Source organism: Propithecus coquereli, unplaced genomic scaffold (assembly GCF_000956105.1).
Source record: "Propithecus coquereli isolate 6110/MARCELLA unplaced genomic scaffold, Pcoq_1.0 Scaffold91, whole genome shotgun sequence".
NCBI classification, from domain to species: domain Eukaryota; kingdom Metazoa; phylum Chordata; class Mammalia; order Primates; family Indriidae; genus Propithecus; species Propithecus coquereli.
Genome location: NW_012155396.1, coordinates 1,922,991 through 1,934,859, shown reverse-complemented (window position 1 = coordinate 1,934,859; position 11,869 = coordinate 1,922,991). Strand labels below are relative to the sequence as shown.

The following is an 11,869-nucleotide window of genomic DNA, read 5'->3' as shown; positions in this document are numbered from 1 at the left end:
TTGCCAAGCCTATATCAATATTTATTTTGGCTACTCAGCTGGTGCTTAATAATTCAATGCTAAACTACTTCATTTCTTTTCTCTGGCTAAACTATTGTCCCAAAGATATATTGATTTTCCATAACTAAAGCCTCTAACCCTTCTTATCACTTCCAATCTGGCATCTCAGACATAATAGAGTGATGACTGGTCAATGATAAGAAAAGCAGCAGGGAGGAAGAAAAAGGAAAACAGACAGGACAGGTGTTTCAAAAATTAGGGTAATAGCCTAAGGTCTATCATGGGAGTTCCAAACTCTGTTCTACTACTGAGTGACCTAGGAATCAGATCATTTGCCTACAAAATGCATGCATTGGATTCAGTTATTGCTAAGATTCCTACTGGCTCCGAAGTATCGCACTACTGTCTGTGAGTTAACATTTCTTTTCCTTCCATTTGAAGCTACTAATTTAAAAAAAATAATAATAAGATATCACTACATTTGCCCAAAGGTCACTGATTATAAGCATCATGTCTAGCTGCAGCAGTGGAAGCCCAAAAGCCCTTAAAACTGGCAACCCCTGTATCCAAAAGGGAAAATGGGGAAGGACACAAACTCGAAAGAGCTGCACGACATGCTTAAAAAATGAGGCCTGCACATGTCTAAATTGCCGACCACCCTGGCTGACTTTTGACCTGACTTAGCATTATTTGAAGCAGCTTACTGACACTGCCAATAACATCACACATAATAGAACACACATCTTGTAACTGAACCACAGATAGTGTTGAGCAACATAAAGAATCCAGGAAATACATACTTAAAATGTAAAGTGCTCACAGAGTAGCTACTGAAGGATCTGGTAGTACACAGATTGCTTCTCTGAGGTTCAAGAGCCATGTTTTAGGATTCTTCAATGGCTGCTGCCATGATCTTGTTTTAAAAATCCTCAATCATTTCTCAAGACATCACATTTAACAAATGGTCACATCTATTTCTCTCAGTATAGAGTTAGCCTAATATTACTAGATATCTTTAGGACATAGAAATAAAGTATGCCTTCCAGAGGTTGGATAAAAGAGAAAAACAGCCTTTTAGAATTACTAGGTACCACTCTAATCTGAAGCTTGTACTGTCCTTTTCAATCCTAGCAGAGAAACAATTAATAAAGGAACCCATTAAGACCTGATTATTGCTGCTAAAAAAGGAAGGTAGAATTTCAGTCCTTTGAAGTAACTGAGAATGATTCAGGCCTCATTACAGAGATATAATCTACATTCATACATTTATGTTAGTGATTCAAATCTATTGGGAGAGATTGAATTCCGTTAAATAGTGCATCTTTCCTGTGGAACTTTTCTCAGGCTTTCTCGGGCTAACCTAAGAGGTGACCTAACAATGCAAAGCAGTTGGGTATTTAGGGATTCAACTGTGCTGTAAAAGAAAGGCTGTACAGAAAAGAAAAAGAAGAATGAGATATAATCTAAAAAGCTATGTCAGCTTTTCCTTTGGACTGTTTTGTAAATGCCCTTCCTGTCATCGTGCTGTACAGAAGAGTGGCGAAAGGGCTCTAGAACTTTCAAATCCTGCACCTGCTGCAACTATATTTTAATATCGAAGTTTTAAAGATGGCTTTTCCCTCATTTTAGACAGAATAAAAATAAAACTTCTAGCTAAAAGATCTGAACAGAAAGTTGGTGGTGGGGGTGTGTGTATGAGAGAGAAAGAGAGAGAGACACTAGCTTTGGGTTAGGATGGTGTCCAGCATGAGTTAAAATTTTTTAAATCCCAAATTGGCATCAATAGTGTTGGCTCCCAGTGTAGAGAAACCCCAAAATAATAACTTCCTGTGTTTTGTAACTTTTCACAGCAAAGTTTTTATTGTATGGTTTCATCAAACATAACTTAAAAAAATGTAGTTTTAATTAGTTGTGAATTCAAACATTTGGATTCTTCCGAACCATTGAGCTGAAACCCAAATCCCTTAGAAACCCTGCACTTTCTTTCAGACATTTTTCTGATTAGGTATAAAACTGTGAACTCGAAAATTGGAATTAGCACTGTGGGTTTACTTTTCAATATCCATGCTTTAAAGAGCTAGATTTATTTGACGTATGCTCTTTTATTTGCTTAACTTTCCAATTAATAGCTACAGAAATCAGAGCTAATTACATTAAAGTCAAAAATCTACTGTGATGTTCGCCACATTGTTGAAATCTTCTGAATAAACATTGCAATGAGTTATAAACGATGCAATTAAAATCTTGATTCTAGCATTAAATGAGTCTATTTAAAGGCTCTGAATGCACAGGAAAATATAATAGAGCATGCATATAAACCCATGTTCGAATCACTAAATATGTAATTAGGTAATCCAGTCCTAATGCCCATCTGTAAAGCTAAATTTTTAATTTCTTTGTATTTTCCCTGCTTCACAGCCAAGCTTGAGGCCAAATGCACATTATAGGGATTCTGGCTTGTTTTGTGAATACAGGCTCTTCTGATTAGTTCTCTCCAAATTACAGATGCAGTTGTTAAACTCTCAAGTTCACCTTGAAATGTTTTCCTGTCTTAGACTGGCAGACTATTAGGTTGAACCGTATGAAATTGCAACTTTTGTAGGTGGAAAACCTTAAAATATTGGCAGTTTCATAGGCTTCAACAAGACACAAATATCTAAATGCCTTACATAACAAATGCTTTACACCAATATATGTTTAGGCATTCCTTCTAGTCAAACTTTTCCTAGTTTAGAGTCATTCCTAAAGAAGGGGTCTTCTAGAATCTTACTCAGATTGGAATGGATTATCACTGTATTCCCTTCTTTGTGCCTCTAAACTCTTGGCAAAGGCTTTCTAGCCTTGGACTTAGTTCTGTCTATACCTGAGTTGTGAGCTAGTTTCTGTGAGCAGTGCGGGAGCTGGAAGGCGGTGTGTGGAAACGTGTGAGAAGGAGAGAGTGACTGGTAGTGCAGTTATATTGTAAAACAGAACCCTTTAAATATTATAGTTGAAGATAGAAAAAAATGCCCCTTTATGACAAAGCGCAAAGGAAATTGCGCAGAAAAGAAAACAGACAGCAGGGTATTGGGCCACATCGTACGGTAAAATCTTTGCGATCTCAATAAAGTGCGTTCGCTTTGAAGTGCACGCGTGATTCAGTAAAGGACTCATGTTAGCAATTAGAAATCGGTTATTTGGGTCCCTGATTTCATTTGCGCCGAGAGAGGCGACTTTTAAGGGTGACGATAAATCTCCCTGAGCTTAAAAGTCAGAGAGGGCCAAAGTGTGAACTTTTTACTTCAGCAACGGAAGCGAGAAATCAGTGATTCATTAAAGCGGAGACCTCCTTGGAAGCTGGCAGAAGAGGAGGAAAGGAAGCTAATTATGTCTCCCTTTTCTGTGCTCGCTCTGACCAGTTTATAATTTGCTGCTTTGGACGGTTTATCCTCAGCATCTTCTGCTGTCTCCCCAGCCCTCCCCCCTTCTGGGACTGAGAGGGGGCAGAAAAAAAGCCAGCCAAGCACCAGGCTCCAGGTGGCTCTCAAGTACTTCACTGCCAAAAGAAAGAGGGGAAAAAAAAAAAATCAACGCTGGAAAACAAGTGAGAAAGGGGCTCCCCAGAGGGGATTGGTTCGGGCTAGAAGGCAGCAAACTTCGGGAAGCATGAGGATACAGTTCGCGCCAGTGGCCGGAGCAGCGAGCACAGCACGCTTCGGCAGCAATTAGCCCGAGCTGCAGGCGCCGGCGGAGGCTGAGGCTGCGGCGGCGGCGAGAAGGGACCCGGCAGCCCCCGAGCTCCGTGCAAAGGCATCGCGCTCTCTTCTCGCTCCCCTGCTCTCCCCCCTCCCGGCCCCTTCCCTCCTCCCTCTCCCTGGCGTTCCCAGCAGCCGAGGGTTTCAGATGTCCCACCGCCGTTTGACCCCCTCCCCCCGCTTCTCCACCCCTGCAAATGAGGTTTGACCAGCAGAGGCAGAGCCCACCTCTGGCTTAGAATCACTGACATTTAGACTCCAGGCTTCAACCTGTTTACAAGCGGGCTTTCCAAGGAAGGGGGTGTGGGGGATAGGGCCAAACAAAACACTAGCCGCCGTCCCCCCAAACAAAAAGTGACTTTCTGGAGGCTTCAAATCAACAGGCACCACTAAAAAGAGAAAGGAAGAGGGGAAAGAAAACAACGGCGACCGGGCAGCTGCCTCCCGTTCTGACAACTCCAAGGGGACACACTTTTAGAAGTGGCCAGCAGGCTGGGGCTCTGCCGAGAGGGACCAGAAGGTGCCAACCGCAGAGGGGCGCAGATACCTCCCCCCACCCCCCACCCCACCCCCTTTTGGTTTTGTTCACCGTGCTGTCATCTGTTTTTCAGACCTTTTTTGCCTCTAACATGGTGAAGAAAGGAGTGAGAAGAGAACAAAGTAACTCCTGGGGGAGCGAAGAGCGCTGGTGACCACCACCGCCACCACCGCCACCGCAAGCTTCTGCTGCTGCGGCCACCCACGTCCACCATTCGCCAGCAGACTCGAGAGGCGCAGGCAGCGGATCCTAGAAAGGAGCGAGGAGAGCCGGCTCTTCCGAGGAGTTATGGATGTTGGTGCATTCACTTCTGGCCAGATCTGCGCCCAGAGGGAGCTAACCAGCAGCAACCACCTCCAGCTGTTTCCTTGCCTTGCACCAGGTCTTACCCTTCCAGTATGTTCCTTCTGATGAGACAATTTCCAGTGCCGAGAGTTTCAGTACAATGTGGAAATGGATACTGACACATTGTGCCTCAGCCTTTCCCCACCTGCCGGGCTGCTGCTGCTGCTGCTTCTTGTTGCTGTTCTTGGTGTCTTCCGTCCCTGTCACCTGCCAAGCCCTTGGTCAGGACATGGTGTCACCAGAAGCCACCAACTCTTCTTCCTCCTCCTTCTCCTCTCCTTCCAGTGCGGGGAGGCATGTGCGGAGCTACAATCACCTCCAAGGAGATGTCCGCTGGAGAAAGCTATTCTCTTTCACCAAGTACTTTCTCAAGATTGAGAAGAACGGGAAGGTCAGCGGTACCAAGAAGGAGAACTGCCCGTACAGTAAGTCACAAATGCGCGCTCCCCGTCCTTCCAATTATCCACCCCCACCCCACACGGGGGGGAAAATCTGTTCCAGATGTGGCCAGCTAAATATTTACGTCCCCAACCCCTGTAAAATGATTAAGTGGAATACTTTCACACTAAATCAACGCCCCCCCCAACCCCGCATATACATTGTGCTGCCTCATCTCCTCCTCTAGGCGCGCTCTCTCCACACCCCCACCCCTTGCCGCCCTACCGCCCCTCTAGCCCGTCACTCCCTGGACCACGCAGGGCGCCCGAGAGGGCGGCTGCTGTGCAAAGATGCCCCATTCTGTCTCCACCGCCCTTCCCCACCTCATCCAAAGATCTCCTTTTCCTTCCGTCTGGATATGGCTCAAGTAAACACATTTTGTTTCTTTTCGCTGGCAATCTTGTTACGAGTTTTGGGACAGGCTCCTCAAGCTGAAAATAATTATCCGCTGTCAATTATGGGAGCTTTATGAGAACTTTATTTAAGAAAGAAAAGTCAATTCCACTCGTTTCCCACCCCCATCCCTTTACCCCACTACATCTAGATAGGAACGAAAAGCATTTTTCTGGTTTTGATTTCTTTTTCTTGTCTTTTCTTTTCTTTCTTTTTTTTCCTGTTTTTGGTCCCTCATGTTGGTTTGAGTGATTGCAGTCCATGAAGTTAGCTTTTCAGGCAGCACCGCTGCTATTTGTCTTCTGCTGCCTTCTCTCTTGGTAACATGATGCTCATGTCTGCGTTGTCAATAGCGTATGTGCTGCTTTGTGGTGTCCTGTTGTACTGTTTCTTCTGAAACCTCTCATGTTGCAGAGCCATACTACGACAACATTGTAAACATCTGGGACTGGATTCATACAGACCTCACACAAATTTCATTGTCATTCTTTTATTTTCAAAGTAAAAGTCATAAGTCTGTTTCCATGGCTATAGTTTATCCCATAGTGTGAGGTTTTCTTCTCAGTATAAATTATGCCTGGGATCCTTAGAAGTGTCTTTCTTCCTTTTAAACTGTTTCTCTCTCTTTCTTTCCTTCTCTCTCTCTCTCTTTCTCTCTCTCTCTCTCTTTTCCTTGTAGGGGTGTGGGCTGGATAGGGGGAGGGAGAATGAGGAGAGAAGGGGTGGATATTGTGTCTCTTCTTGAATCAATCCACCAAAGCTAGATTACTCTGTTGACTTCCTTTCCTGGTTACTTTCAAGTGGTGAGACTTACTCATCTTCTATTGATTGTTATTCGAAAGGATCCCAAGGCTACGTAATGGCACACTGAAGACAGTAGACAGTGACATTTAAACATCTTTAATGATCATTTAGCATTACCTCAATGGTAACTTACAAGTCAGCTTTTAATGGGATTTTGTGTGTGTGTGTCAGTTGTTGGGATATATTTGTAATATGACATGGGTCACACATTTCAAGATTCCTTGGTTCAGAAAGTACCAGGTACTAATGGGAATGATGGTTGACTAGAATTTAGCATTTTATTTTTCAATAAAGACTTAGAAGAATTAAGACTTAGTTTTCTTCTTTGGGGACTCACACACATTCAACAGTGAGTTCTGTTCCTCCTCAGCCACTAGTTCTATTTACTAAAATTAGCAATATGTTTGCAAGTAATAAAATTATTTGTAGAAGTGTTTTAAAGTGTTTCATTTAGTTTTGGTACTAGAGATATTAAATACTTCATTACCTATATTTTTTTCCATTCTGATTCATAGAAAGTGTCTGAAATAATATCATTAACAGTAAAGATTATTTTTATCTAAAAATCATTTGTTACTTGACTTCATTAGATACTATATATAGCCTTTATGGTTGTTGATTAAAATTTTTAAACCTTTGTTTACTTCTAAAACAAAATAATTGTGGTATCATTCAGTTAGGAGGATGGGGAAGAAGCTGTCCAAACACTTGGGCTGGACAGAGTGCTGGGAAAAAAAAAAAAAAATTCCATTGACTGAATTTCTTTGTATTTTAGTTCAAAAGTCAAAAACTTTTGAGTTGAAAACTCAAAAGAATATATTGAGATTTCAGAGTGTTAACCTTGGGCTTTTTTTTTTTTTGTAAATTTTTGACACTAATGATTTTGCCTTTGCTATATTTTAAATGTCTTTATGATGTGATGCAAGAACAAATCTGCAGTATTTTAGTTTATGCAACTTATATAACTGTTTTCTAAAATAACGATTGCTGTGTGATTAACTATTTAGTAAAATGATTTCCACAGTACACATTGGATTTCACGTTTACAATAAGAACTATCTGCAAAGAAAAAAGTATACAATTTTTATTGTATAAGATGGGTGTGGAAAAGTTCCATTCCAACTGTCCAAAATGTACTAATATCTCTTCTGTGTGATAAGGTATATTAATAGTCCTTGTTAAAATTACAAGCTAAATATCTTATATAGTAATGCAATCTTAATTGATAAAAATGAAAGAGGAGAGGTTCACTCTGCTAAATATTGTCAAATCATAAATAATTTAGGCTTTCCAAGAATATATGTGTCAAAACATAGCAAGTGAAAAGTAGAGGTTGAAAAAGCCTTAATTTCAGATGTGGCCAGGTAATCAGAATGTTGCTACAATTTCCAACTGGACTAATTTAGCTGAAATATATGGTATCATGAAGATATTGTCTAAATGTTGTATAATTACATGTGAACAAACTTTTGCCATGCCTACAGGGTAGCCAGCCAGCCAGCACACCAAATGGTAGCCTGTTAAATATTAGGATATCTAACCTCTGAAGAGTGTCAGTTCCTTTTCCAAAAACCACATTTCAGTAACAATTTCCTAAACAAGTTATTAATTATTCTTGATACAGAAAGCTGTTCTTTTGAGGTTTGCTTTTTTGAAGATTAATTTTTCTTTGTTACTTTTGACCATAGTATTATTGCTGCTAAAATACAGTAACAACTTATCTAAGAGGTTATATATTTGTGATGTCCTGGATAATTAAACAACTGTTTTATTGGCTTTTTGCCAGCAAAATGTTAACAAAAGAAAAGTAAGGAAATAACCCATAAGTATTGCAAAATCGTTTTTAACTTCTACTTCCAAAGCTAGTTCCCAGAAATTAGATGGTTCTAAAAATACTGCATGTGCTAAAGAAACTCTTCTCAGTTTGGGTGATTTTTATTTCTTTTCTGGAGGGGGGGGGATTGTTTTTTGTTTTTTGTTCTTTTTTGCTTCTTTGCCATCATATGAGAGAGTAGAATAAAGACAGCAGAATAAATTTTGTTTCTCCTGCTAGAGGTCGGAAAAAGCTTGAATAATTTAGAATAGCTGTGGTGTATCTGTCACTAGATATGTGCAGGCTCATTTAGGTTTTGTTTTATCATTCTTTACATCTAGAGCTTTGCCCTTGAAACATTACCACTCTGCTCCAGTTCTGGCCTCCTAGAAAGTCTGGGTCCAGCTGTTAGGTACCCTTGCAATTGGGACCAGTTGACTTATTCTGGACATGAATAAAACAGCTGTGGGCTTCTCCCATGATTGTCGCTTGTAGAAAAGAGGAATCTAGTGAAAGGAAAATGTATCCCTAAACTTGAGACAACTAAGGATGGATTCCCAAAATGGAAAGTTACAGAGCTTATGGGCCTTTCTAGGAAAGGGGTATGGAAACAATGGAGAAATCAATGTGTTCTGAGTATGCGATATGTGCCTTTTCTCTTTAAATATGTATTTTATTTGATACTCATAGTAGTCCTGTGATTTAGCTATAACTACCCACATTTCTCAAATATGAGCTAAAGCTAAAAAAAGGAAATTGTCCAAGGTCATTCAATTAGAAATTGGCAGAACCAAGATTCAAGCCTAAGCCTATTTTGTTATATCTCTCCTTGTTTACTATACCTCTCTGCTACTTCCAACATTGATATCAATTTATTAGGATTAGACACCCCAAATCGCTAAAAAACAAATTATCCAGAACTTTACTTGCTTCTTACTGTGAACACTAGTTCTTTAGAATTAAATTGGAACAGAAGTAAAATGACAGTGGAATAGAAGTGAAATATGTTAACTATATCATTGCAGGTGGCCACACGGTATCAGACAAAGTTAATGTATTCTCTAGGTAAAATCTCTGTTTTAATATTATGTTTGGGAATATAATTGCTTATGGACACACACAAAATATGCATACATCAATCTCACTTACGGTAACAGAGGTCATTAGGAATACATCACTATTTAAGAAAAATCCATGAATGTCGTTGTGTATAGTAATTGTTTACAGCTGAGGGCCAAATGCTTAATTGTTCCCATGTGTAATAAAATAATTTGATTGTAAATACCTGTGGGAAATTGGGCTGTTGCAGAAACTTCTGATACATGACTCTAAAAAGGGCAACATCTTAGAGACTTAAAGCTATGTATATATTAAGAAAGCTTTAAAATGAGTCTGCAAATCAGAAAGGCATTTCACCACATAAAAATGACAGATTATTGTCTAGGGTTAAAGGTTTGCATTATTACTTTTTAATCAAAACTAGAGTTTACTGTAGGAAGTTAAATAGAGAAAAATAATTGTTGAGGAAAATAGGGACTCAAATATGGTCTCCTAATAAACACACAAGGGTTTTCTGGGGAGAAAACTATAGACGATTTATGGCTTCCACTGGTATCTTATTTCAGTTGTGGTTGTTTCTAGAATTTAGTTGCATAATTTATAACCGGCAGCATTTAATCATGAGCATTGAGGATTTATGAAGGTGGAAGGCACTGTATTTAATGTTTACATGACACTGTCCTGTTACCTTTACTGCATTCCTACCATATGGACCCTCCACTTTGATGGCTTTATCATAAATCCACTGAAAATGCACAATTCAAGAGAGTTTCCTCTTCATAAACCTGATTTATAACAACCTACTAGAAGAAATTCAAGAAAACAGTTGGCAGGAATCACATACTGGTATTGGAGCATGGGAATTCAGAGACACCAATCTCCAGGTCTTGGATATTACAGTAACCTATTACCCTACCCCAGGTATGGTCCACTCTTTAAAAGCAGGTGTTTTCAAAATGATATTTAAGCACAGAATGTTTTAAAAAGAAGAAAAAGAGTGCAATGTGCACCACCCGCAGGATGGACATATTTGAAACTCGGACTTAGCGGGGGAGGGGGAGCAAGGGCAACATACGTAACCTAAACATCTGTACCCCCATAATATGCTGAAATGAAAAAAAAAAAGAAGAAAAGAAGAATCATGTCTTATAGAACCAAAGAAACTTTATTGTATGCATATTTCTCCTACATTTTTACTCTCCGGTTTAGAGTTAAAAGCTTTATTCCAGGGCATTTCTTTAAAATTTAAAGAACTTACAGCAGAGCATGAATGAACACTTTAAATTCCTTTACAATTACCTTAATGTTCAGAGACAAACTCCATTTATTATCCCAATGTCTAACTTTCTACAAGCCAAAATGTTGGAAAAAAGTTGACAGCTCATTTGAAATGGAACTAATGTTCCTCACATTTATGAGCTGCCTATGAATATCTGCATCTTTCCTAAGCCTTAAATGTCTGTATGCTTATCCAAAATTGTAGTGCAAATGATATTTCTTTATTATGCTTCAGAAAGAAGAGTAATACATGTGTGTTAGTTCAAAGTGATTTTAATCTTTCTTAACATTAATTCTGTGAACTTTGCAATGAAGAGTAATTCAGATGACATTTTTAGTATTACTGTTCCAACATTTGTCAACATTAATAGTTCATATTTACTTAACTAAGTAAAATATTAACATTTTCCTTCCAGAAATTAAAGAACTCTTTTAATTTTCCAATAAGATAGGGAATAAGATTCATATTTATGTAATTTTAATATATTTGTATCAATCTAGAAATATACTGAACTTCATTTTGTCTCAAGTACTTTTCCTTTATGCAGAAATTTCTTAATCTTTCATGGTATATTGCAATGAACTAAGATCACTTACATTTGCCATTTGACCAAGAGTGTTTGTTACTTGGTTTTGCAGATATAAAACATTTACTTTTTATAATCGGCATTCTTTTTTCTAGGTGCATGTTACCTTAACCTGTGCCAATCAGTCAACACAATAACAAAGAAATGTGCCTTTAAAATTAATGAAAGGAAATATACCTGCATGTTGGGAAGCCACCAGTGACACTCTGATACTGAATTAATGAGTAAAAAATGTTGATGCCTTACAGAATTAAAACCTAGTATTGAATATGCACAGAATTTTTACAAATAGAAAGTTTCCAGATATTTAAAAGGGAGCCAGGTAACCCACAAAATAATGGCCTTAAAGGCTCCCTTGCCTTTAAATCAGATCAGCTGTGTTCTTTCTTTGAACACTGTGTTCTAATTGGAACAATAAATCAAAGAAGACACTCAGAGTAGATTCCCATGTAAGGTGGACGACTGGACAGTGACTTTTTGCTGCTGTTAACACGTGCATCCAATTACCATTTGATAGATTCATAGTGCTGGCAGTAAAGCATTGCCTTATTTTATAGTTCACCTAATAATTCTTCAACCTAAATCTATCCACCTTTACCTATACCTAATCTGTCAGTGTTCGTGTTATTAATCAGGAATTTTCAAATGTTTGGCATGCTTCCAACAATTAATGATGTCATTAAGATATTAATGAATCATCTAACTAATCCTAATAAAAGGCAAAATATAGATTAAGTCAATGTACCCCAAACTTCAAATAATGGTTAATTAAGCAAACCTAATAATTTTACCACAACTATAAACTAATTCTGAGTAGTGTGGGTTAAATGCAACCTACTTCTGAAGAACATGGCACAGCCTCAAGATTTAGAGCTTTTTA

At 38.9% G+C, this 11,869-nt stretch overlaps 1 protein-coding gene across 2 annotated transcripts in view; it reads left to right on the top strand.

Annotated features, from left to right (window-relative positions):
• Positions 1–3,635: 3,635 nt before the first annotated feature.
• The window catches only part of FGF10 (fibroblast growth factor 10), an 80,857-nt gene continuing 72,623 nt past the window's right edge, over positions 3,636–11,869 (top strand). Inside the window, exons 1-2 of one of the 2 annotated variants that reach the window (XM_012664756.1) lie at positions 3,636–4,254; positions 4,346–5,042. In XM_012664756.1, the coding sequence (XP_012520210.1) occupies positions 4,718–5,042 (325 nt within the window). In that variant the 5' untranslated portion in view covers positions 3,636–4,254; positions 4,346–4,717. Of the gene's footprint in view, positions 5,043–11,869 lie in introns of both variants that reach the window. The other variant, XM_012664755.1, reaches the window with a different exon arrangement.